This window comes from Oncorhynchus clarkii, chromosome 29 (genome assembly GCF_045791955.1).
Source record: "Oncorhynchus clarkii lewisi isolate Uvic-CL-2024 chromosome 29, UVic_Ocla_1.0, whole genome shotgun sequence".
In the NCBI taxonomy this organism is placed as follows: Eukaryota; Metazoa; Chordata; class Actinopteri; order Salmoniformes; family Salmonidae; genus Oncorhynchus; species Oncorhynchus clarkii.
The window spans coordinates 31,138,820-31,165,197 of NC_092175.1; the positions used below are offsets into that span (position 1 = coordinate 31,138,820).

Below are 26,378 nucleotides of genomic sequence, written 5' to 3' on the forward strand. Positions count from 1 at the left end.
TATATTTATTTTTTAATTGATCTTCAGACTGCTGTACCTCAGTAAACGTGACAGCTTGTGTACCTGATTTTTTTTTTACTGTCTAATATGCTCTGAGATGTTTCTGAGATACCATACGACTAAAAATGACTGTCCTGGGTACTTAGTTAATGGTTTGATTGAACAGGGAAATGGTAAAGGAAAATATTTCACATATTCAGATAGCTATACTTTACACATTTTAGATATGAATTAAGGTATTTTGTGATTTTATACTAAAATCAGTTCATTGATTTTTATATTTTCTTCCCGAGACATATTTAAATTTGTAAACAATATGTAAATGTCATAGAGCATAGAGAGCTTTTGGTGTGTAATATATTTCTGGTTTATATTATGTCAATATGGTTGGTTGCTTGGTCCTTGTCTAGGTTTATACATTAGTTGAAAGTACATCTCTTGTTAACATTACTATGGCAGCGTTTACACAGGCAGCCCAATTCTGATCTTTTTTTTTCCAGTAATTGGTGTTTAGAAAAGATCTGATTGCTCAAAAAAGGAAACAAATATCAAAATGGCCTCTCTTTTTTTTTAAGCAGCCTATATACTCTGTTCTATGTATCCATTCCATTCTGGTGCTTACAGTATATCATTAATTAGTTGTTGTATGTAAATTAGATAATTTTTTCTTGTGTACAGTTTAGGAAATTTTTATTGATCATTTTAAAACGCGTATGTTGTGTGAGTGTCAAGCTGGGCTTGTAATACACAAAGGCCTAGTAACAACACCAAAAAGACTTGTACTCGCGTATTTGTGGAATTTCAGGGTCCTGACAACCTGTGCTTTTACTTGAGTTTGTGATTATTGTAATGTACTTTACAGTAATTTCACCATTCTCTGAACATTTTAGATTGTGGGAGGGCCAATGTGCCTTATTTCAGTGTAATTCTATGTAAAGACTAGTTTCATATTAAATTACAATACCCTGTATGATTGGGGAAATGAGTCTGAAGTGAAATATCTTTTGTTGTGTATTATCTAAAGAACTTGTTTTAATTTCGTGCATCGAATGCAACCAGAATCGAGGAAATTGGAAGTACTCACGGTAGACTTAGCGGACGGGACGGAAACCGTATTGGTACGTCGTTGTTATGATTCCCCTCTCAGTCTTTTATCCGATGTCCAGTGTGCTCTATTTTCTGGTAAACTAGGTAATTTTGTCTTTGTTAGCTAAACGAGTTATCTATTGGTTAAGCTCGCATTGCAAACTAGATAATCATATCCAAATCGCGCAGAATATTTAATTGAATCGTATTTTTCCTGGTTTAGTTATCTTGCCTTGGGTAGCTGGCTAGCATAATTTAGCTAGTAGCTCACGTTGACATGTGTTTTTGGTTTGTTTTTCATCCTTGGCATGATAATGTAATATCTAGTTAGCCAGCCAACAAGGTCGATAATGTTTTCTGTAGAAATGCAGCCTAAACTGTTCTATTTGACGTTAGCTAGCTAGCTAACAAGGAAAATGGACTCGTGATTTTAGTTAGATAGCGAACGTTACTGTAGCTACCAATGCAATTCATTTTTTCCCTTCAGATTGTGAAGGAAGATCAGAATGGATGCACTTGATCACATGCTGACCGACCCCCTAGACTCAGGGGAGGGCAGTGATGGGCGCATCACTGAAGAGTGCATGTTGGGAAACTGTCAAGTGAGTCTTCCAGAAGACCTGCTTGAGGATGTGAGTAGCTAATAATAGCATACTGCAGTGATTTCTGTGTTAACTTTATCATATGCTGTTTATCCATTGTGTACACTGCATAGACAGTATATATAAAGGTGTACTGTATGTCGATTGTTGCATTTACAGTTCTGTTTATATATATTTTTTGTTTTTGTTGGGCAAACAGCCTGAAATATTCTTCTCTGTGCTGAGTGAAAGCACCTGGTCTGAAGTACTGACAGATGACCAGAGGCAGCATCTCCGTCAACTGTTACCACACTTTCAAGAAGACAACACTTGTGAGCAGGACAGCACCATCAGCAAACTCTTCAACAAACAGAACTTCTGCTTCGGAAACCCCTTGCACCTTGCACAGAAACTGTTCCAAGGTAACATTCCGCCTCTCTCAAACAGCTTGATTTTGAGTGAGTTTTTGGACTGTTTATGGCATATCAGTGATATCATTATCACCACTGTGCTCTCCCCAGATGGCCATTTCAATCCAGAAGTGGTTAAGTACAGACAACTGTGTGCCAAGTCCCAGAAAAAACGGCAGCTGAACTCGTTGCAGCAGTACTACCACAAACTCCTTAAACAGATCCTGGTCTCTAGAAAGGTATGTGTAACAGTATTGCTTCCGTCCCTCTCCTCGCCCCTACCTGGGCTTGAACAAGGGACCCTCTGCACACATCAACAACAGTCACCCATGAAGCATCGTTACCCATCGCGCCACAAAAGCCACGGCCCTTGCAGAGCAAGGGGAACAACTACTTCAAGGTTTCAGAGAGAGTGACGTCACCGATTGAAACGCTATTAGCGCGCACCACCGCTAACTAGCTATCCATTTCACATCGGTTACATATGCATATATCTTCAAGCTTCAGTCTCAAGCACAAGGTGAAAAGCCTTCCTCAGTATGTTCACGTATATCATTTCTTTGTGTTTAGGAACTGCTAGAGTTGGCTGTCCGCAGTGGCCCTGACATTGCGGTGAACAGAAAGTATCCCACTCAGACACATGGTGAGGTGCAGGAACAGAGGGTCAGAGGAAGAGTGTGCCGAATACTGAGGGAAGTTAAAACTGAGTGTGGAGACAGCAATGCCTCATCTGACGATGATGGTGAGTCTGCTTTCATCAGCCTAGAATGTTGAAATGTAATTGTATTTAGCAGCATTGAATAAGTGTCAGAGTTCCTCTTTCAATGTTTTCTCGATGTCACATACTTGTCCTTTGCATTGTATTTGCAGATACAGCCTCTTGGCTGCCGACACCTCAATCTCCTTCCTCTCCAACACCCACAGTCTCTGTCAGGGTTTTGCCCAGTCTCTCCACCCAGGACATGAAGACCACCGGTCAGTTACAGTAGAACTATACAGTTACTGTATAATGATTTGGGGAAAACATTTATGGTTACATATCGCAATATTGTTTTGGACGATATTAAATCGATACTTTGACTTCCAAGTATCGATTTTGCTAGATAGCACTATCTTGCGCTAGTCAGCTAGCTGTAACTGCGCCAAAACTCCGGTATTTTTTGTCCTATAGCTTTTTCTCCATCTTTCTAAAATAGTGAGCCAACATGTTTTCAGCACTTGTATTTCCATGACTGATCAAAACTCTCTGCCTCTCTGCAGCAGACTATATAGTGAACAATATGTTTTGAACATCGAATCGCAATACATATCATATCGGCACCTAAGTATCGTGATAATATTGTATCGTGAGGTCCCTGGCAATCCCCAGCCCTACTGCTGTAATGTACATAAAGACTCTGCAGATGTAGTGATTGAAGATATGTGGTGCCTGCTTACACAGATAAGCAAGAACTGGGAGAGAAGGACATGAGAGCCATGCTACGGAGACATAGAGAGAAGAGGAGACGACAACCGGTTAGTTTCTTCTTTGCTTCTCCATTCACAAAAACAGCAGAGAATTCTGCTATCCACTGTTTATCTACCTAATATCATCTTGTACAACATTTCCTTGTATCCTAATCCTAGTCATTCTTATTTGCACAGGATCATCCAGACTTAATGACTTCTGACATCCGCCTGGGTGACATGATGTCTAGAGTGAACATAGGTCGTAAAGGCTCCATGATGAGTGAGTACAAGTCAAGTCTATAACCAAAACACCAAAATCATAATCATAAAGACAAATGAATCATGCTCTACTTGGCCAAAAGTGTGTGGACAATTGCTCGTCAAACATCTCATTCCAAAATCATGGGCATTAATGGAGTTGGTGCCCCCTTTTGCTGCAAAACAGCCTCCACCCTTCTGGGAAGGCTTTCCGCTTGACGTTGGAACATTTCTGCGGGACTTGCTTCCATTCAGCCACAGGAGCATTTAGTGAGGTCGGGCACTGATGTTGGGCGATTAGGTCTGGCTCGCAGTCGGTGTTCCAATTCATCCCAAAGTTGTTCGATGGATTTGAGGTCAGGGCTCTGTGCAGGCCTGTCAAGTTCTTCCACACCGATTTTGAGAAACTATTTTTGTATGGACCGCTCTTTGTGCACGGGGGCATTGTCATGCTGAAAGAAGAAAGGGCCTTCCCCAAACTGTTGCCACAAATTTGGAAGCACAGAATCGTCTAGAATCATTGTATGCTATAACGTTAAGATTTTCCAGAATTTCCACTGCTCCAGTCCACTGGCGGCAAGCTTTACACCTTTCCAGACGACTTTTACGGCTACTCGGCCATGGAAACCCGTTTCATGAAGCTCCCGATGAACAGTTATTTTGCTGATGTTTCTTCCAGAGGCAGTTTGGAACTCGGTACTGAGTGTTGCAACTGAGGACAGACAGTTTTTGGGCGCTATGCCCTTCAGCACTCGGCGGTCCCGCTCTGTAAGCTTGTGTGGCCTACCACTTTGCGGCTGAGCCGTTGTTGCTCCTAGATGTTTCCACTTCACAATAACAGCACTTACAGTTGACCTGGGCAGCTCTAGCAGGGCAGACATTTGATGAACTGACTTGTTGGAAAGGTGACATCCTATGGCGGTGCCACATTGAAAGTCACTGAAATCTTCAATACAGGCCATTCTACTGCTAAATGTTTGTCTATGGCTGTGTGCTCGATATTTTACACCTGTCAGCAACAGGTGTGGCTGAAATAGCCGAATACACTAATTTCAAAGGGTGTCCACATACTTTTGGTTAGTAGTGTATGTAGCTAGATTAAATTAGATCCTCTGAATGATGTAAGGCACAACTAGTGTAGAAACATTCTTAACTAGTATCTTCTATGATCTAGCACTGTTTGACCTGGCTCTGCCCAAGAGGAAGATGAGGGAGGAGAGGAGAAAGAAGAAGATGAGGACAATTAAAGTGGAGTCTGAGGATCCCTGTGAGGCTCTGATGCCTTCAGAAGCCCCAGCTCCATCAGTTAACATCACAGCTGCTCTGCCTGAGACCCCAGTCACTCCACTGCCCAGTGTCAAGGAAGAGTGAGTCGATTTGATTCATTAGAAATATAGTTTACATGTTGTCAACAATCTAAGCCAACACCATCTGTTTTGCCACATAGTTAAGCATGCGTAGGTTTTGTTGCTAAACAACCAACCCCTCTAGGGTTAGCAGAAACCCAGACTAAACCCTAAAAAGCAAGCAATGTAGATGTAGAAGCACAGTGGCTAGGAAAAACTCCCTAGAAAGGCAGGAACCTAGGAAGAAACCTAGAGAGGAACCAGGGGTGGCCAGTCCTCTTCTGGCTGTGCCGGGCTGAGATTATAACAGAACATGGCCAAGATGTTCAAACGTTCATAGATGACCAGCAGGGTCAAATAATAATAATAACAGTGGTTGTAGAGGGTGAAACAGGTCAGCACCTCAAATGTCAGTTGGCTTTTCATAGCCGAGCATTCAGAGTTAGAGACAGCAGGTGTGGTAGAGAGAGAGAGTCGAAAACAGCAGGTCCGGGACAAGGTAGCACACATCCTGTGAACAGGTCAGGGTTCCCTAGCCGCAGGCAGAACAGTTGAAACTGGAGCAGCAGCACGACCAGGTGGACTGGGGACAGCAAGAAGTCATCAGGCCAGGGAGTCATCAGGCCAGGTAGTCCTGAGGCATGGTCCCAGGGCTCAGGTCCTCAGGGAGGGGAGGAAGAGAATTAGAGGGAGCATACTTTTTTCAGCTTAATATTGCTGAAAGAATATTGCTTCCAATGTAATTGTCTGCATCATTTCCAATCCCCCATATTTTTTTGGTAAATATATATTTATCCATACACGCATGCATACATATACATATACCTATATAGACATACATACTTTTTAAAGAATATACCTTTTATTAGAGGGAGCATACTTAAATTCACACAAGACACCGGATAAAACAGGAGAAATACTCCAGATATAACAAATGAATGTTTCTTATGAGGACAAGAAATATCAACAGCCATACCATTCATTACCAGATTCAGCTGAGGTATAGAACATAGGGAATGATTTGAACCAAATACAATGCTCTTTGTTTTAAAGATGTTCAGGACCAATTTAGTACTGGTCACCCATTCCAAACAGACTGCAACTCTTTAAGGGTTTAGCTGTGGTTGCTGATGTGTACAGTGCATTCGGAAAGTATTCAGACCCCTTGACTTTTTCCACATTTTGTTACGTTACAACCTTCTACTAAAATTGACGAAATGTTTTTTTCCCCTAATCAATCTACACGCAATACCCCATAATGACAAAAACAGGTTTTTAATTTTTTTTTGCAAATGTATTACTTTGTTGAAGCACCTTTTGACAGCATTACAGCCTTGAGTTTTCTTGGGTATGACGCTACAAGCTTGGCACACCTGTATTTGGGGAGTTTCTCCCATTCTTATCTGCAGATCCTCTCAAGCTCTGTCAGGTTGGATGCGGAGCGTCACTGCACAGCTATTTTCAGGTCTCCAGAGATGTCCAGGCTCTGACTGGGTGACTCAAGGACATTCAGAGACGTGTCCCGAAGCCACTTCTGCGTTATGTTGCCTGGGTTCTTAGGGTCATTGTCCTGTTGGAATGTGAACCTTCGCCCCCAGTCTGAGGTCCTGGGCGCTCTGGAACAGGTTTTCATCAAGGATCTTTCTGTACTTTGCTCCGTTCTTCTTTCCCTCGATCCTGACTAGTCTCCCAGTTCCTGTGGCTGAAAAACATCCCCACAGCATGATGCTGCCACCACCATGCTTCAATGTAGGTATGGTACCTGGTTTCCTCTAGATGTGATGCTTGGCATTCAGGCCAAAGAGTTTAATCTTGGTTTCATCAGACCAGAGAATCTTGTTTCTCATGGTCTGAGAGTCCTTTAGGTGCCTTTTGGCAAACTCCAAGTGGGCTGTCATATGCCTTTTACTGAGGAGTGGCTTCTGTCTAGCTGCTTTACCATAAAAGCCTGATTGGTGGAGAGCTTCATAGATGGTTGTCCTTCTGGATGGTTCTCCCATCACCACAGAAGAACTCTGGAGTTCTGTCAGAGTGACCATTGGGTTCTTGGTCACCTCCCTGACCAAGGCCCTTCTCCCCCGATTGCTCAGTTTGTCCGGTCAGCCAGCTCTAGGAAGAGTCTTGGTGGTTCCAAATTTCTGCCATTTAAGAATGATGGAGGCCACGGCCTCCCGAGTGGCATAGTGGTCTAAGGCACTGCATCGCAGTGCTAGCTGTGCCACCAGAGATTCTGGGTTTGAGTCCAGGCTCTGTCGCCACCGGGCGCAACCGAGACCCATGGGTCGGCGCACAATTGTCCCAGCGCCGTCTGGGTTTGTGGAGGGTTTGGCTGGCAGGGATGTCCTTGTCCCATCGCGCACTAGCAACCCCTGTGGTGGGCCGGGCACAGTGCACGCTGACACGGTCACCAGGTGCACGATGTTTCCTCCGACACATTGGTGTGGCTGACTTCCGGGTTAAGTGGGCATTGTGTCAAGAAGCAGTGCGACTTGGTTGGGTTGTGTTTCGGAGGAGGCAGGGCTCTCGACCTTCGCCTCTCCCGAGTCCGTATGAGAGTTGCAGCGATGAGACGACTGTAACTACCAATTAGATACCACAAAATTGGGGGGAGAAAATGCGTACAAATATGGAGGCCACTGTGTTCTTGGTGACCTTCAATGCTGCAGAAATGTTTTGCTACCCTTCCCCAGATCTGTGCCTCAACGCAATCTTGTCTCTGAGCTCTGTGGACAATTCCTTCGACCTCATGGCTTGCTTTTTGCTTTGACATACACTGTCAACTGTGTGTGCTTTTCCAAATCATGTCCAATCAGTTGAATTTATCACAGATGGACTCCAATCCTGTTGTAGAAACATCTCAAGGATTGTCAATGGAAACAGGATGCACCTGAGCTCAATTTCGAGTCTCATAGCAAAGGGTCCAAATACTTATGTAAATAAGGTATTTTGCAAACATTTCTAAAAACTTGTTTTTGCTTAGTCATTATGGGGTATTGTATGTAGTTGTATTGGTGAAAAAATGTATTTAATCAATTTTAGAATAAGGCTGTAACGTAACAAAATGTGGAAAAAGGGGGGCATTTAACTGTATATAGTTGAATCATCAGCATACATGGATACACATGCTTTGTTTAATGCCAGTGGCATGTCATTAGTAAAAATAGAAAAGAGTAGAGGGCCTAAGAGAGCTGTCCTGCGGTACATCACAGGTTTGACATTAGAGAAGCTTCCCGTAAAAAAAAAACCTCTGAGTGCTATTAGATGGATAGCTCTGAATCCATGATATGGCAGAGGTTAAAAATCCATAACACACACATTTTTTCAAGAACAGGTTATGTTCAATAAAGTCAAAGACTGCACTGCTCTCTAACAGTACAGCTCCCACAATCTTCTTTTTCTCAATTTCTTTCGTCCAACCATCAGTCATTTATGTCAGTGCCGTGTTGAGTGCCCTTCTCTATAATCATACTGAAAATCTGTTGTTAATTTGTTACCAGAGAAGTAGCATTGTATTTGCTCAAACACTCCCAACGAATTTCACTCCGCATCTCGCTTCCCAAACCGATATTCCTACCGCATTAGTGACGTTGGAAGCAAAGAAGGCATCTGACAGTCGATCTCACCTTCCTGAACTTGGCACTTGAGTAATTTGGTTTTAGTGCATACAGTTGAAGTCGGAAGTTTGCATAAACTTAGGTTGGAGTCATTAAAACTCGTTTTTCAACCACTCCACACATTTCTTGTTAACACACTGTAGTTTTGGAAAGTCTGTTAGGACATCTATTTTGTGCATGACACAAGTCATTTTTCCAACAATTGTTTACAGACAGATTATTTCACCGTTAATTCACTGTATCACAATTCCAGTGGGTCAGAAGTTAACATACACTAAGTTGACTGTGCCTTTAAACAGCTTGGAAAATTCCAGAAAGTGATGTCATGGCTGTAGAAGCTTCTGATAGGCTAATTTACATCATTTGAGTCAATTGGAGGTGTACCTGTGGATGTATTTCAAGGCCTACCTTCAAACTCAGTGCCTCTTTGCTTGATATCATGGGAAAATCAAAAGAAATCAGAAAAAATATTGTAGACCTCCACAAGTCTGGTTCATCCTTGGGAGCAATTTCCAAATGCCTGAAGGTACCACGTTCATCTGTACAAACAATAGTACGCAAGTATAAACACCATGGGACCACGCAGCTGTCATACCACTCAGGAAGGAGACGCGTTCTGTCTCCTAGAGATTAATGTACTTTGGTGCGAAAAGTGCAAATCAATCCCAGAACAACAGCAAATTGCCTTGTGAAGATGCTGGAGGAAACAGGTACAAAATTATCTATATCCACAGTAAAATGAGTCCTATATCGACAACCTGAAAGGCCGCTCAGCAAGGAAGAAGCCACTGCTCCAAAACTGCCATAAAAAAGCCAGACTATGGTTTGCAACTGCACATGGAAACAAAGATCGTACTTTTTGGAGAATTGTCCTGTGGTCTGATAGAACAAAAATCGAACTGTTTGGCCATAATGACCATCGTTCTGTTTGGAGGAAAAAGGGGAGGCTTGCAAGCCGAAGAACACCATCCCAACCATGAAGCAAGGGGGTGGCAGCATCATGTTGTCGGGGTGCTTTGCTGCAGGAGGGACTGGTGCACTTCACAAAATAGATGGCATCATGAGAAAGGAAAATTACGTGGATATATTGAAGCATCGTCTCAAGACATCAGTCAGGAAGTTAAAGCTTGGTAGCAAATAGGTCTTCCAAATGGACAATGACCCCAAGCATACTTCCAAAGTTGTGGCAAAATGGCTTAAGGACAACAAAGTCCAGATATTGAAGTGGCAATAACAAAGCCCTGATCTCAATCCTATACATAATTTGTGGGCAGAACTGAAAAAGCATGTGTGAGCAAGGAAACCAAACCTGCCTCAGTTACACCAGCTCTGTCAGGAGGAATGGGCCAAAATACACCCGACTTATTGTGGGAAGCTTGTGGAAGGCTACCCAAAACGTTTGACCCAAGTCAATTTTAAGGCAATGCTGCCAAATACTAATTCAGTGTATGTAAATTTCTGACCCACTGGGAATGTGATGAAAGAAATAAAAGCTGAAATAAATTATTCTCTCTACTATTATTCTGACATTTCACATTATTAAAATAAAGTGGTGGTCCTAACTGACCCAAGACAGGGACTTTTTAATATGATTAAATGTCAGGAATTGTGAAAAACTGAGTTTAAATGTATTTGGCTAAGGTGTATGTAAACTTCCGACTTCAACTGTAATTTCTGAATTTGCAGTAAATCAGACAGTCAGATGTGCAGCCAGACTTATTAGCCACTCCCTTTGCCCCATCTCTTTCAGCTTCAGCCATAGTTTTTCAATTCCTCATCAATCCATGGAGCCTTAACAGTTCTAACAGTCAGTTTATTAATAGGTGCATGTTTATCAATAATAGGAAGAAGTTTCATAAATTCATCAAGTGCAGCGTCTGGATGCTCCTTTTCACATCAGACCAACAAATATATTTTTTTATATCATCCACATAAGAGTCACAGCAAAAAAAATGGTATGATCTCTTATACACTATTTTAGGCCCAGCTGTCGGAACTTTGTATTTCCTGGATATGGCCACTATATTGTCATCACTGCATCCAATGGGTACAGATACAGGTTTAGAACAAAGTTTTACTGTACTAGTAAAAATGTGATTGACACGTGGATGATCTTGTTCCTGTAGTTTTTGTAAACCCCCTTGTAGGTTGATTAACAACCCAAACCAGATTACAGGCACTGGTAACATTGCGAAGTCTTATGTTCTCATCCCACAAAGATGGCACTTTAACCTGACATGTTAGTAATGAAATATTGCATGCTACAGCAGAGTAGGGTAGAGCTCAGCAGAGTAGGGTAGAGCTCAGCAGAGTAGGGTAGAGCTCAGCAGAGTAGGGTAGAGCTCAGCAGAGTAGGGTAGAGCTCAGCAGAGTAGGGTAGAGCTCAGCAGAGTAGGGTAGACCTCAGCAGAGTAGGGTAGACCTCAGCAGAGTAGGGTAGAGCTCAGCAGAGTAGGGTAGAGCTCAGCAGAGTAGGGTAGAGCTCAGCAGAGTAGGGTAGAGCTCAGCAGAGTAGGGTAGAGCTCAGCAGAGTAGGGTAGAGCTCAGCAGAGTAGGGTAGAGTACAGTAGAGTAGGGTAGAGTAGAGTAGGGTAGAGTACAGCAGAGTATGGTAGAGTACAGCAGAGTAGGGTAGAGCACAGCAGAGTAGGGTAGAGCACAGCAGAGTAGGGTAGAGCTCAGCAGAGTAGGGTAGAGCTCAGCAGAGTAGGGTAGAGCTCAGCAGAGTAGGGTAGAGCTCAGCAGAGTAGGGAAGAGCTCAGCAGAGTAGGGTAGAGTAGAGTGGCTAGGAGTTTTTCTACATCTGCATTGCTTGCTGTTTGGGATTGTAGCCTGGGTTTCTGTATAACACTTTGACATCGGCTGATGTAAAAAAGGGCTTAATATATACATTTGATTGATTGATGCTGTTGTATGAACAGACATGTTCTAACATGACATTCAATGAGTGAAGCAAAATGACAGCTTGACTGATATTCTTGTGCTCCGGACATTTAGATGCTATCATGAATTCAGTTGCACACTGCACACCATACTTTTCTCTCTGCAGGCCGATGGAGGAGGTGCAGAACAGCCCTGTCATGGTGGAGGAGATCGCAGTGAGCTTCTTCAACCTGCTGGAGAACATCCTAAAACTAGACGGCCTCGCCAGCACCACCATGGTATTCAATCAGTTATACCATCACAAGTATGTTGCTAGTAGGTTTGGCGACATGGTGGCGTATGTGAACAGTAAGGAGCTTTGCACAAACGAGGCAGAAAGGCTCATAGGATCAGGAGCCTATTTCCTGTTTCTGTAGCATGAGGCAGCTTGATGTACAAGCACACCCCCTGGACAGGACGCTAGTCTATCACAGGGCCTTTCTACCCCCAATCCATCTCCTTATTTCCGAGTGCCAAGCAGAGTTGCATCAGGTCCCATTTTTACTGTCTTTGGTATGACTTAGGGCAGACACTAACCACAAGACCACTGAGTGATGATGATGTGATGAGCTGAACTGTTACTTTGAATTGGAACTGTTGTAACACTTTAAGAGTATATAATGAATCATGTATGTCCTGTTGTTAGTTGGAGGAGAAGGTCCAACAGTGGCAGACATCTCCAGCTAGTTCCCTGAACCCCTGGTTCTCCTCGGCCTCCTGCTGGTCAGAGATGGTGCTGCCGGCCCTGCACTTCCTGGCTGGGGAGACTAAAGGTGACCAGGCAGACATCCTCTTCTCTGCATCGTTAAAGCAGTAATATCATCATCCTCTCATCTTTCTTCTCTCTTCTTCGCTCATTGTCTTCCTCTCTCTCACTCAGTCGGTATGTTGGTTCTTCCCAGTGGCTTCACTCCCTATGTTGCGTTCAGGGAAAACTCACAGCGATGGAAATGGATTGGTAAGATCTCCTTTTTGTCAGTCAGATGAGCTGTCCAAATTCTGTCACATTGCACGTTAAAATATTTATAGTTTGAGACATAGAGGTTTGTCTCGATCTCGTGTCTCAAAGGTCCCAGTCAGGATGGAGAGAAGGATTTGAGTGCTCTGTGTCAGCTGTGGGTCGACTCCAAGGACTTGGTTGTGGTCAAGGTATTGCAAGTACACATTTCCACATCTCACTACTCTGTCAGTATGGTCGTTTTCTGTTCCCTCTAATGCACTTGAATAAAAGAACAATGTCCTCTATAGACAGAATGTGAAGAACTAACAGAGATGACTTCTCCCACCCCTAGAGTGTAAGTTTCCACTTTACTCAATTCACAAATGCTCTTACTCTGAATGACTTGGGTAGTGTATGTGTTTATTGCCATAGTGGGATTTAGATTTGATTGAATTACTGTTTGCTGTTCTCTCTGTAACTAAGCAGTTGGACTGACTTCGTGGTGCGGCCCAGCACAGGAGACGAGAGGCATGTTTTCCAAGTGCAGGTCCATGTCAAGTCTCTACCTTTTTAGTCTAGGGTTTGTTCTGTATTGAGTATTATTTACAACGATCACACAGTGTTCTCTGTAATCATTATGCGTCCATATTCTTGTTTTGATCATCAGGAGCAGCAGCGGTATGACCAGCCACACAAAGCCTTCACCTTCAGAATGCATGGCTTTGAGTCTGTGGTGGGGCCTGTTAAGGGGGTCTTTGACAAGGAGATGTCTCTCAACAAAGCCAGAGAACACACTCTGCTGCGCTCCGACCGCCCAGCTTATGTCACCATCCTCTCCTTGGGTAAGACATGTATACACCTGCCATCAGTATGTGGTGTTGTTGCAGTAGCCACAGGTTAGATAGGACTATTCTGCTGCTCCTCTCCCTCAGTGCGGGACGCAGCAGCTCGGCTGCCCAACGGAGAGGGGACCAGAGCTGAGATCTGTGAGCTGCTCAAGGACTCTCAATTCCTGGCACCAGATGTCACCAGTGCTCAGGTTAGATCCTCACGGCGACTGGGTTATTGTTATCGGTTTGTCTGTGACTGAGCACTGCACCTCATGTAATGTTTCATGCAGGTGAACACGGTTGTGAGTGGGGCTCTGGACAGGCTGCACTATGAGAAGGACCCCTGTGTGAAGTATGACATCGGCCGCAAGCTGTGGATCTACCTGCACCGCGACCGCGGCCAGGAGGAGTTTGGTGAGCAGCACTTTCTACCAATGGAAAGTGATAAGATCTGAATGTGGTTGACATTTCTTTCCTCAGTAGCCCACAGGCACATTGTTACAACTAATAATTCTGTCCTCATCTAGAGAGGATTCACCAGGCTCAAGCTGCTGCTGCCAAGGCCAGAAAGGCTCTGCAGCAGAAACCTAAACCTGCGTCTAAGCCTGTGAGTCCCACTGCCTCTACTCTGCTGTAATTGCTGTACCTCTGACAAATTGAGGTTTTATACCCTCTCAGCTCATGTACACTGACATACCCTCTCAGCTCATGTACACTGACACACCCTCTCAGCTCATGTACACTGACACACCCTCTCAGCTCATGTACACTGACATACCCTCTCAGCTCATGTACACTGACATATCCTCTCAGCTCATGTACACTGACACACCCTCTCAGCTCATGTACACTGACACACCCTCTCAGCTCATGTACACTGACACACCCTCTCAGCTATTGTACACTGACATACCCTCTCAGCTCATGTACACTGACATACCCTCTCAGCTCATGTACACTGACATACCCTCTCAGCTCATGTACACTGACACACCCTCTCAGCTATTGTACACTGACATACCCTCTCAGCTCATGTACACTGACATACCCTCTCAGCTCATGTACACTGACACACCCTCTCAGCTCATGTACACTGACATACCCTCTCAGCTTGTATGTAGACTGGAGAATGTGCAACTTTGTCTTGCTAAAACACTTGTCATTTCTGTCTAGAATCCTGATGATAGGCTGATACTATGGAATGAGCTCTGTTGTTGTCTAACATACAGTTGCGACAAAATATATTGGCACCCTTGCACTGTTCTTAAATAATTCCCTATTTCTTCACAAATATACTGAACAAAAATATAAACGCAACATGTAAAGTGTTGGTCCCATGTTTCATGACCTGAAATCAAATATCCCGGAAATGTTCCATACACACAAATTTGGGCACAAATTCATGGGCACAAATTTGCAGTGGTGTAAAGTACTTAAGTAAAAAGTACTACTTAAGGAGTTTTTGGGGGGTATCTGTACTTTACTATTTATATTTTTGACAACTTTTACATCACTACATTCCTAAAGAAAATCATGTACATTTTACTCCATACATTTTACCCAACTGGGGTTCCTAAGTGGCACAGCGGTCTAAGGCACTGCATCTCAGGGCTAGAGGCGTCATTACAGACACCCTGGTTTGAACCAGGTTGTATCACAAGGAGTCCCATAGGGCGGTACGCAATTGACCGCAATTGACGCAGTTCTCTTGTTTGGCTGATGTAGATTGTAAATAAGAATTTGTTCTTAATTGACTTGCCTAGTTAAATAAAGGTACATAATATGGTATATATAAAAACAAAAACATGATGCATGTTTTGGAATATATATATATATATATTTTTTTTTTTCTTATTGTTTTTATTTTACCCCTTTTTCTCCCCAATTTCGTGGTATCCAATTGTTGTCTTGTCTCATTGCTACAACTCCCGTACGGGCTCGGGAGAGACGAAGGCTGAATGTCATGCGTCCTCCGATACACAACCCAACCAGCCGCGCATCCAACCCGGAAGCCAGCCGCACCAATGTGTCGGAGGCTACACCGTGCACCTGGCAACCTTGGCTAGCGCGCACTGCGCCCGGCCCGCCACAGGAGTCGCTGGTGCGCGATAAGACAAGGAGATCCCTACCGACCAATCCCTCCCTAACCCGGACAACGCTAGGCCAATTGTGCGTCGCCCCACGGACCTCCCGGTCGCGGCCGGTTACGACAGAGCCTGGGCGCGAACCCAGGGACTCTGATGGCACAGCTGGCGCTGCAGTACAGCGCCCTTAACCACTGCGCCACCCGGGAGGCCTGGAATATTTTTAATTCTGTACAAGCTTCCTTCTTTTAACTCTGTCATTTAGTGGAATAACTACAATGTTGTTGATCCATCCTCTTTTCTCCTATCACTGTTTTAAAGTCACCATTGGCCTCATGGTGAAATCCCTGAGCGGTTTCCTTCCTCTCCGGCAACTGAGTTAGGAAGGACACTTGTATCTTTGTGTATTGATACACCATCCAAAGTGTAATTAATAACTTCACCATGCTCAAAGGAGTATTCAATGTCTGTGTTTTTTTTATTTTTTACCCATCTAGCAATATGTGCCTTTCTTTGCAAGGCATTGGAAAACCTCCCTCGTTTTTGTTGTTGAATCTGTGTTTGAAATTCACTGCTCGATTGAGGGACTGTACAGATAATTGTATGGCAAATCAAATCACATTTTATTGGTCACGTACATGTTTAGCAGATGTTGTTGCGGGTGAAGCTAAATGCTTGTGTTTCTAGCTCCAACAGTGCAGTAATATCTAACAATTCACAACAATACACACAAATCTAAAAGTAAAATAATAGAATTAAGGAATATATAAATATTGGGATGAGCAATGTCAGAGTGGCATAGACTAAAATACAGTCGAATAGAATACAGTATACACATATGAGAAGAATAAAGCAAAGCTATGTAAACATTATTATACACGTGTGGGGTACAGAGATGAGGTAGTCATTAAAAAAATAATGTTAAATACTTATTGCACACAGAGTGAGTCCATCCAACTTAAATGTGTACTCCTGAAGAAGGAAAGGGGTGTGAATACTTTCTGAAGGCACTGTAGACATGGATAGTATATGAATAGAAAAGGTGTGTACAGAAGTATTTATATAGGATGAGCCTTCACTAGAATAATGTATGTGGAACGGTGTGAAAATATTATTAAAGTGACCAGTGTTTAATGACTATGTACATAGGGCAGCACTTTCTAAGGCGCAGGGTAGAGTACCGGGTGGTATCCGGCTAGTAACAGTCACTAAGTTCAGGGAAGAGTACTGCTCAGAGGCCGGCTATTAATGGCTATTTAACATTCTGATTGGCTCGAGGTAGAAGCTGTTTTTATATTTGCAATGGTGCCAATATAACTGGCTGTAACTGTATGTCATGGTTGTGGTATGTGTTGATGGTGACTATGCACCCTGTGTGTTATAGAAGTCTGGAAGTAAGGAGGGGGGTGGTAAGACCCCTGGAGGCCTGGAAGCAAGTGATGTGGGGGGTCCCATGTCCCCAACTCCGACCACCCCCACTACCAGCACGCCTGGAACCCCCAAATCACCCCTCGCCCCTGTAGCCACAACCCCCACCAAAGCTGGGATCCCAGATTCAGTCAAGACCAGTCCTGGGTCGGTATAACCCAGATACCATGGATGAACTCTTATCAGGCTCAATTATAGAACTTCTTTATGTTATGATAGTACTAATCCACTGCTTTCTTCACCCTTAGTGTTCTATTGGTGTCTCCTCCCCCCATGCCCCAGCTTGGGACCCTGTTGTCCAGTAGCCAGTCTGGCCCCCAGGTCTCTCAGCCAGCTACCTCCCAACACACAGCCAGGGTAGTGGGCCACCAGTCAGGCACTCTCCCACAGGTACGAGTGGTTTCTTCCCAGACAGCAGGAGGACAGCATGCCACACTGGTGCACCAAACCCCTCATCAAATCAGAGTGCCAGTCACCATGGGAACCAAGGGCATCACACAGGTTAATCACTGACCATTCTGTTACCCACAAAACAATGCAATGTTTACTATCAAGAGAGCTGAGTCTCTTCAGTGTTACATCGATTTTGAGTAGAGTTAAAAACATTTACCTGGAATTTGCACCATATTTAACTGTATTAATCAGACATGGTCTTGAACCACAGATAAGGCATTTTTTGCTGTAATACACTGGTGCATGTAATTGAAGGGTTGTGTTTCTCCTTTCTCCACCCTGTAACTGAGCAGGCTGTGGTGTCATTACCACTGAGGACCCAGTCTGCTGGTAGCCCCATCCAGGTGCAGGCATCCAGAGGGCAGACAACCCTGTCAGTGTCAGGCCTGACCACTGCTGTTACTGTACTCAAACCTCAGACTGCATCCCCTGGCAGCCCAGCACACAACCCTACCTCCCCCGCTGTCCGACAGGGAGTCACCAGCCAGAACATCATCAAACAGGTGAACAGGAAGTTATTACAGTTCATTAGGAGGCATTTAAGGATTTACATGTAAATAAGGTTTCAGATATTTATAGTTTCGCTGTAATGTGTTCATGAAAGAGAGTTATTTTTTTATTTGTCAGAGTATTTCCTGTATGTTTTATTCTCATGTAATTTATCTCTCTAAAGGTGGCTATCACAGGCCAGTTGGGCATAAAGTCTCAAGGTAGACCGGGTCTTCCAATAACGACTACCAATCTTCGCATCCAGGGCAAGGATGTGCTCCGCCTGCCCCCCTCCTCCATCACCACAGACTCTAAAGGACAGACAGTGCTGCGGATCACTCCTGACATGATGGCCACCCTAACTAAGTCCCCTCTCACCACCGTCAAACTCACCCCCGACATGTTAGGCACTGCCACTACCAAGAGCATATCTGCTACTCTCCATGTCGCCCCACCCCACTCCACCTCCAGCCCAGCCTCCTCCTCGGGTGAAGTCCGGACCAGCAAGGCCTCTGCTGGCACCACCACCCTGTTGAAGGCTGCAGGGGACACTATCCGCCTGATGCCCACCCTAGCAGTCACTATGGCCGAGCAGAAGACCAGAACCTTCTCCACCGTCTCCTCGTCTGACTCGAAGAGTGGCACCACCATACGGATCATGCCCGGCCTCGGGGTCATCCCACAGAAACAGGGCCAAACCATCACCATGACAACCACCACTGGCAGCAAACCAGTCTCCACTGGAGCCGCCACTGTCACCATAGCCACCAGCGGACTGGCCGGAGCTAAAGGGGTGACGGTGGGCTCTTCTGCCTCAGGCTCCCTGACTCTGGGAACAGCCACAGCTACTGTCCGCCAGGTCCCCGTCACAGCCACAGTGGTGTCCACACAACCAGTAAGACCCACAGCTTCATCACCATTAACTCCCCTCTTATATCTACTGTGGGATTCAGGATGGTTGTGTAATAACTCTTTATCCAGACACCTTCTCTGCCTCTGTTGGGAGGGCTAACGTGGGATCTCTCTTATTTTCAAGACATTCTCGATAGCCACATTCTCTATAGCCACATTCTCTATAGCCACATTCTCTATAGCCACATTCTCTATAGCCACATTCTCTATAGCCACATTCTCTATAGCCACATTCTATATAGCCACATTCTCTATAGCCACATTCTATATAGCCCCATTCTCTATAGCCCCATTCTCTATAGCCCCATTCTCTATAGCCACATTCTCTATAGCCACATTCTCTATAGCCCCATTCTCTATAGCCCCATTCTCTATAGCCCCATTCTCTATAGCCACATTCTCTATAGCCCCATTCTCTATAGCCACATTCTATATAGCCACATTCTCTATAGCCACATTCTCTATAGCCCCATTCTCTATAGCCCCATTCTCTATAGCCCCATTCTATATAGCCACATTCTCTATAGCCACATTCTCTATAGCCCCATTCTCTATAGCCCCATTCTATATAGCCCCATTCTATATAGCCACATTCTATATAGCCACATTCTCTATAGCCACATTCTATATAGCCACATTCTCGATAGCCACATTCTATATAGCCACATTCTCTATAGCCCCATTCTCTATAGCCACATTCTCTATAGCCCCATTCTCTATAGCCACATTCTATATAGCCACATTCTCTATAGCCACATTCTCTATAGCCCCATTCTCTATAGCCCCATTCTCTATAGCCCCATTCTCTATAGCCACATTCTCTATAGCCGCATTCTCTATAGCCACATTCTCTATAGCCACATTCTCTATAGCCCCATTCTCTATAGCCACATTCTCTATAGCCACATTCTATATAGCCACATTCTATATAGCCACATTCTCTATAGCCACATTCTCTATAGCCACATTCTCTATAGCCACATTCTCTATAGCCACATTCTCTGCAGCCACATTCTCTATAGCCACATTCTCTATAGCCACATTCTCTATAGCCACATTCTCTATAGCCACATTCTATATAGCCACATTCTCTATAGCCACATTCTCTATAGCCACATTCTCTATAGCCACATTCTCTATAGCCACATTCTCTATAGCCACATTCTCTATAGCCACATTCTCTATAGCCACATTCTCTATAGCCACATTCTCTACAGCCACATTCTATATAGCCACATTCTATATAGCCACATTCTATATAGCCACATTCTATATAGCCACATTCTATATAGCCCCATTCTCTATAGCCACATTCTCTATAGCCACATTCTCTATAGCCCCATTCTCTATAGCCCCCACCACCCCACCTTTGAAAGGATCATCCAATGATTGTCTCCCTCTTTTATTTCCCCAGGGGAAGTTACCAGCTCGGTTCACAGTGCCTCTGTCTGTCCTCAGCCAACCACTGAAAAGTAAGAGTGTGATGACCACGCCCATACTGAAAGGAAACCTCAGTACCAAGTGAGTCCTCATGTTCAGTTCAGCCTTAAAGGAAAACTCTACCCCAAAACTATATTTTAGTCCATTGTTGACATAGTCCCAAAATGTTTTGCTTGTCAGCAATCAAGTTTTGAAGATATGTAACTTTAAAAATACATAAATCATTCCCAAATTGTTAAATTATTATTTATTATCATACGATGCAAAAGGCAGCATCCTATGAAGCAAAACGAATAGAATATGTTTGTAAACACGTCTACATTAATGTGGATGCTACCATGATTACAGATGTCCTGAATTAATCGTGTATAATGATGAGTGGGAAAGTTAGACACACAAATAACATACTACTAACACATGCTAACCTCTCACCATTACCAATAACAGGGGAGGTTCGCATTTTTTGGTGGGTATGATATTTATGCCTCTAACTTTCTCACTCATCGTTATTCACGATTCATTCAGGATGCGTGAATTTGTCCCAAGACTTTTGGTCCCCTAACATGGGGGGACTATGTACAAAAAGTGTTTTGGTCCCCTAACATGGAGGGACTATGTACAAAAAGTGTTTTGGTCCCCTAACATGGGGGGACTATGTACAAAAAGTGTTTTGGTCCCCTAACATGGGGGGACTATGTACAAAAAGTGTTTTGGTCCCCTAACATAGGGGGACTATGTACAAAAAGTGTTTTGGTCCCCTAACATGGGGGGACTATGTACAAAAAGTGTTTTGGTCCCCTAACATGGGGGGGACTATGTACAAAAAGTGTTTTGGTCCCCTAACATGGGGGGACTATGTACAAAAAGTGTTTTGGTCCCCTAACATGGGGGGACTATGTACAAAAAGTGTTTTGGTCCCCTAACATGGGGGGACTATGTACAAAAAGTGTTTTGGTCCCCTAACATGGGGGGACTATGTACAAAAAGTGTTTTGGTCCCCTAACATGGGGGGACTATGTACAAAAAGTGTTTTGGTCCCCTAACATGGGGGGACTATGTACAAAAAGTGTTTTGGTCCCCTAACATGGGGGGACTATATACAAAAAGTGCTGTAATTTCTGGATATATGGATGAAAATACCCTCAAATTAAAGCTGACAGTCTGCACTTTAACCTCAGTCATTTGATCATTTCAGAAGTGCTGGAGTACAGAGCCAAAACAAACAAAAAAGTTTCACTGTCCCAATACTTTTGTAGCTCACTGTGTATGTATATGGTCGGTGCAGTATCAGCAGTCTCGGCAGGAACATCATCCTCACCACCATGCCTGCCGGTACCAAGCTGATAGCTGGGAACAAGCCAGTCAGCTTTGTCACGGCTCAACAGTTACAGCAGCTGCAGCAGCAGGGACAGGCCACACAGGTCAGTCAGCAGCTCACCTGTTATCCGTTACTCACCCAGCTCCCAAACAAACTGCATTTTGTTGCAGGACAAGAATTGTTCCTGACCATATGATGGGGGAACACCTGACCCATCAGGTATAGTAGTTGGTAGGAGTGGCTGATGTATCTGTCTCTTCCAGGTGCGGATCCAGACGGTGCCAGCCCAGCAGCTCCAGCAGCGCTCTGCAGCAGGCTCCCCCAAGTCAATGTCCACTGTCGTAGTCACCACCGCACCCTCACCCAAACGGGCCCCGGACCCGCCACCACCAGCACAGTGACGCGTATTCCCTAAGCCAGCTGCTGCTCTGTGCAGTGCCACCGCTCCAGAGGCAGGTGATGCTTAGGAGCCATAGCCCAACTCTGCTCTCTCAATGTTTAGGACGGATGTCTGGAGATGAACACAGGAGTAATCTGGCAGCAGATGAACATAGGAGAAATCCCAGGACAGCATGTCACTAGACCATTTATAGACAGTGGTTTCACCTGACATGTCTGTTGTGCAAGGCTAAGTTTCAGCAACACTACTGAAATAGCCTGCATTTAGGGAGTAAACGTTATTTATGATAAGGGTTACATGGAGAAAATTGGACCACTTTGAAATGAAAATGTATGGCCCTCCCTTCAGCAAAATATATTTGACCTAAAAACCCTCCCTGAACACACAATAATAATAAACCTAAGTGGATAGCAGAGTACGTCTAGCGTTTAGCCTCACTTCTGGGACAGACCAGAGCCTTACATGTGCAGTTTTACAAACTGTTCTTCGTCCTGTAAGCATTACATGGCAACAAATGACTTTTGAGAGCGCACATGGCTGAGGCTAGAAGGTTGTGGGTTTGCAGACCAATGTGAACCAGAGTAGGGGTAGAAAGATCTCCTTTATAGTAAAAGCATTGCATGAATCTATTATCATGTCATGCAGTTCTACGTAATTTTACATATTAGAATATTTGTTTAATGCTGCACAAATTACCAAACGAAGGGACGGAGAGAGAGGCTATCTGTTCATCTTGTCAAATTTCTCTACTGTCAAATCAGTGTGTCTTGTTTGCAACAACACTGGCCCTGTTTGCAAATAATTAAATCTGAGATGTCATTATGAATCTGAACATGGTACTTTCAAAAGTTAGGCCTACCTTTCCACCCCAGACAGAGTAGGCCTACCTTTTCCACCCCAGACAGAGTAGGCCTAACTTTCCACCCCAGACAGAGTAGACCTAACTTTCCACCCCAGACAGAGTAGGCCTAACTTTCCACCCCAGACAGAGTAGGCCTAACTTTCCACCCCAGACAGAGTAGACCTAACTTTCCACCCCAGACAGAGTAGGCCTACCTTTTCCACCCCAGACAGAGTAGGCCTACCTTTTCACCCCAGACAGAGTAGGCCTACCTTTTCCACCCCAGACAGAGTAGGCCTACCTTTTCCACCCCAGACAGAGTAGGCCTACCTTTTCCACCCCAGACAGAGTAGGCCTACCTTTTCCACCCCAGACAGAGTAGGCCTACCTTTTCCACCCCAGACAGAGTAGGCCTACCTTTTCCACCGCAGACAGAGTAGGCCTAACTTTCCACCCCAGACAGAGTAGGCCTACCTTTTCACCCCAGACAGAGTAGGCCTACCTTTTCCACCCCAGACAGAGTAGGCCTACCTTTTCCACCCCAGACAGAGTAGGCCTACCTTTTCCACCCCAGACAGAGTAGGCCTACCTTTCCACCCCAGACAGAGTAGGCCTAACTTTCCACCCCAGACAGAGTAGGCCTAACTTTCCACCCCAGACAGAGTAGGCCTAACTTTCCACCCCAGACAGAGTAGGCCTAACTTTCCACCCCAGACAGAGTAGGCCTAACTTTCCACCCCAGACAGAGTAGGCCTAACTTTCCACCCCAGACAGAGTAGGCCTAACTTTCCACCCCAGACAGAGTAGGCCTACCTTTCCACCCCAGACAGAGTAGGCCTAACTTTCCACCCCAGACAGAGTAGGCCTAACTTTCCACCCCAGACAGAGTAGGCCTAACTTTCCACCCCAGACAGAGTAGGCCTAACTTTCCACCCCAGACAGAGTAGGCCTAACTTTCCACCCCAGACAGAGTAGGCCTAACTTTCCACCCCAGACAGAGTAGGCCTAACTTTCCACCCCAGACAGAGTAGGCCTAACTTTCCACCCCAGACAGAGTAGGCCTAACTTTCCACCCCAGACAGAGTAGGCCTAACTTTCCACCCCAGACAGAGTAGGCCTACCTTTCCACCCCAGACAGAGTAGGCTTAACTTTCCACCCCAGACAGAGTAGGCCTACCTTTCCACCCCAGACAGAGTAGGCCTAACTTTCCACCCCAGACAGAGTAGGCCTACTGACACAGAAAAATTTAAGCTTTAACTGCTGGCTACTCTTCCTCCATGGCTTAACCCAGTGAGAGAAGGTCGTAAGTGCTTCCCTCAAAGCTGTCTGAGTTTAAACATATTTTATTGTACAGAAAGTGAATAGCTCAATCAATTGATAGTGACAGAATTAGATTGCTTCCCAAGCAAAGTCATTTTTTTGTCTTCTCGGATATAAGAGGTTGTAGATCAGCCTCTCAATGTCAAAGAAACGAAACAATGATATCCCCAATGATTGCAGATTGTTTCTAGCATAAAGCATCGCGGACGAAAGCGATTTTATAGATCACCCTATATAATCGGATCCATTCTATTTTCTTCAAAATCTTAAGATAACAAGGGGCTGTGCTTTTTGCCATTCTCTTTAGTAAAAAGTAGGCATATGACATGGCATAGCAGCCTAATTTCATCTGTCAGACAGGTAGGCCTACCTCTTATTTCTTAAATAAGAAGATACAGGCTCCAACACAAAGCCCTCTTGTTAGTAAAGTCTAATAAAAATGAATATGGTTCAAATGAACTATGGCTACTTTCAGCACCATGAGCTGTTTCTGATTGATTGTGCCGTGGCTGCTGCTTCAAGTCTCAGCACCACAATGTAAGTTGCTGGAACCTGGCTTATTATTTACCTCTGGTAAATAGGCCTACATAATGGGAAAGAAACATATCGTTTTTAATCAAATCTATTATAATAGCAAGCTATCAAAGTTTACCTCCGATCCTCCTCATCTTCACGCTCTCCTTCTCAAACTGAACTGAACTGAACAGAACATGGGCAAGATAGTCCATTTTTTGGACTAGGCCTAATAAAATATTATTTTTGGAAGAAGCCTTTGAGTCTCCTCCTGAACTACCAACATATGCCTACACAGCACAGCATTGGTTAGGCAGTACACAAAAAAGGTTTTTGATCAGCAAGAGCAGAGCAGGCCGGGGCTCAGGGTTGGAATATCCATTGCGGTGTGTAATGCAGCCTAGTTTTATTGACACCATCCCGGCAGCTATCTTAGAAATAAATATAACTTTGTTCTGTGCTTGTCTGAGGATGCACTTCGTAGCCTATAGCAGGGATCATTAACTAGATTCAGCCGCGGGACAATATTTTTCTGGAGCGGATGGTCAGGTGGCCAGAACATAATTACAAATCATTTGTAGACTGCAAATTGACCACAAGAAGCCCAAACGGATATAATGTTTGACTAAAACATAATCATTCCAAACCTTACTTACATTTGTATATGATCACGTGTCTATTATGCGTGGAAATACTTGGGAACAGATTTCTTAAATTAAAACCACTTGGAGCTGATTTCCTGGTGTCTTTACAGTCTTTTATGTCCAACAATGAAAATTCCACACTCAAAAAAAAACTTGTGGGACCAGCTGGAGAACCCTGGCCTATAGGGTATGGGTCATTTGATTGAGACCATACTAAATAGCTTATAAGGGCACTCAAATAGCATGCCCAGTGGAGAATCATAGATGAGGGGTGGCATCGGGCACACATCTCCTTATAAGCAACTAATTCTAAAACACTGAGACATATAGAAATTTCATCAATTACAAATTATGATGCTCCCCTGGACTAGATAGAAACAAATACTAAACACTCCTCTTGAATAAAATTGACTAAGCATGACCCTCCTTCATTTTCCTCCAGGCACCCATTTATGTCAATTTCAATCCATCCTTACTGTAAGCTTTCTTACAGTAGGTGTCAGGCAAGGCTCGGTCAACAGCTTGTACATGTCACTATGCAAACTAGACTGAAACTAGCCTAGTTTTTACTAATGGTAAACAGACAAAGTGTATTTTCGCCTTCCTCATTGATCTTTATAAACAAATTCAAATTGATTGCTATTTATTTCTATCCAATTTAAAGCCAGAATGGTATGATGTCTTATCCAGTAAGCAGATACATTGTTCTAGGTATCCTTCATCTCTAAGTCTATGGAGGGCCTTATCATTGCAATTACTGACGATTTGAATGCAAAGTTTGTGGTTCCATCTTTAAGACATGGTATAAAAATATGATCGCAGTGTAACCTCTCTTGACATCCTTGTCAGTGATTTGTCGTTGTTCATTTCATGATGATTCTGGTTGTAATATAGTGTTCTTTTTTTTCTGTGGTTGTGAAAGTACAAGTATACCTAAAAAATAAATAACTACAGTACAATTAATGATTTTTTTTTTTTTACGATTTATTGAAAATATGTACTGAAGAAAAATATAAATGCAACATGCACCAATTTCAAAGATTTTACTGAGTTACAGTTCATATAAGGAAATCAGTCAGTTGAAATAAATTCAATAGAC

At 43.9% G+C, this 26,378-nt stretch overlaps 1 protein-coding gene across 5 annotated transcripts; it reads left to right on the forward strand.

Moving 5' to 3' along the window:
• Positions 1–1,114: 1,114 nt before the first annotated feature.
• On the forward strand, positions 1,115–22,793 carry LOC139388260 (nuclear factor related to kappaB binding protein). Of its 5 annotated transcripts, none has more exons than XM_071134812.1 (26): positions 1,115–1,182; positions 1,574–1,718; positions 1,888–2,089; positions 2,189–2,316; positions 2,648–2,819; positions 2,948–3,052; positions 3,519–3,592; positions 3,722–3,806; positions 4,959–5,151; positions 11,794–11,905; positions 12,313–12,439; positions 12,547–12,624; positions 12,736–12,815; positions 12,915–12,961; positions 13,093–13,153; positions 13,274–13,448; positions 13,539–13,645; positions 13,727–13,850; positions 13,964–14,043; positions 16,905–17,095; positions 17,197–17,449; positions 17,695–17,904; positions 18,075–18,785; positions 20,217–20,323; positions 21,528–21,663; positions 21,824–22,793. In XM_071134812.1, exons 2-26 carry the CDS (start codon positions 1,593–1,595, stop codon positions 21,959–21,961), a joined length of 3,822 nt encoding a protein of 1,273 aa, XP_070990913.1. In that variant the 5' UTR covers positions 1,115–1,182; positions 1,574–1,592; the 3' UTR covers positions 21,962–22,793. The 5 variants fall into 5 exon arrangements, with proteins under 5 accessions (XP_070990913.1, XP_070990912.1, XP_070990916.1 ...); XM_071134811.1 differs by having other exon boundaries at positions 1,135–1,191; positions 13,090–13,153; positions 21,824–22,178; XM_071134815.1 differs by having other exon boundaries at positions 1,135–1,191; positions 13,090–13,153; positions 17,197–17,338; positions 21,824–22,178.
• Positions 22,794–26,378: the final 3,585 nt, after the last annotated feature.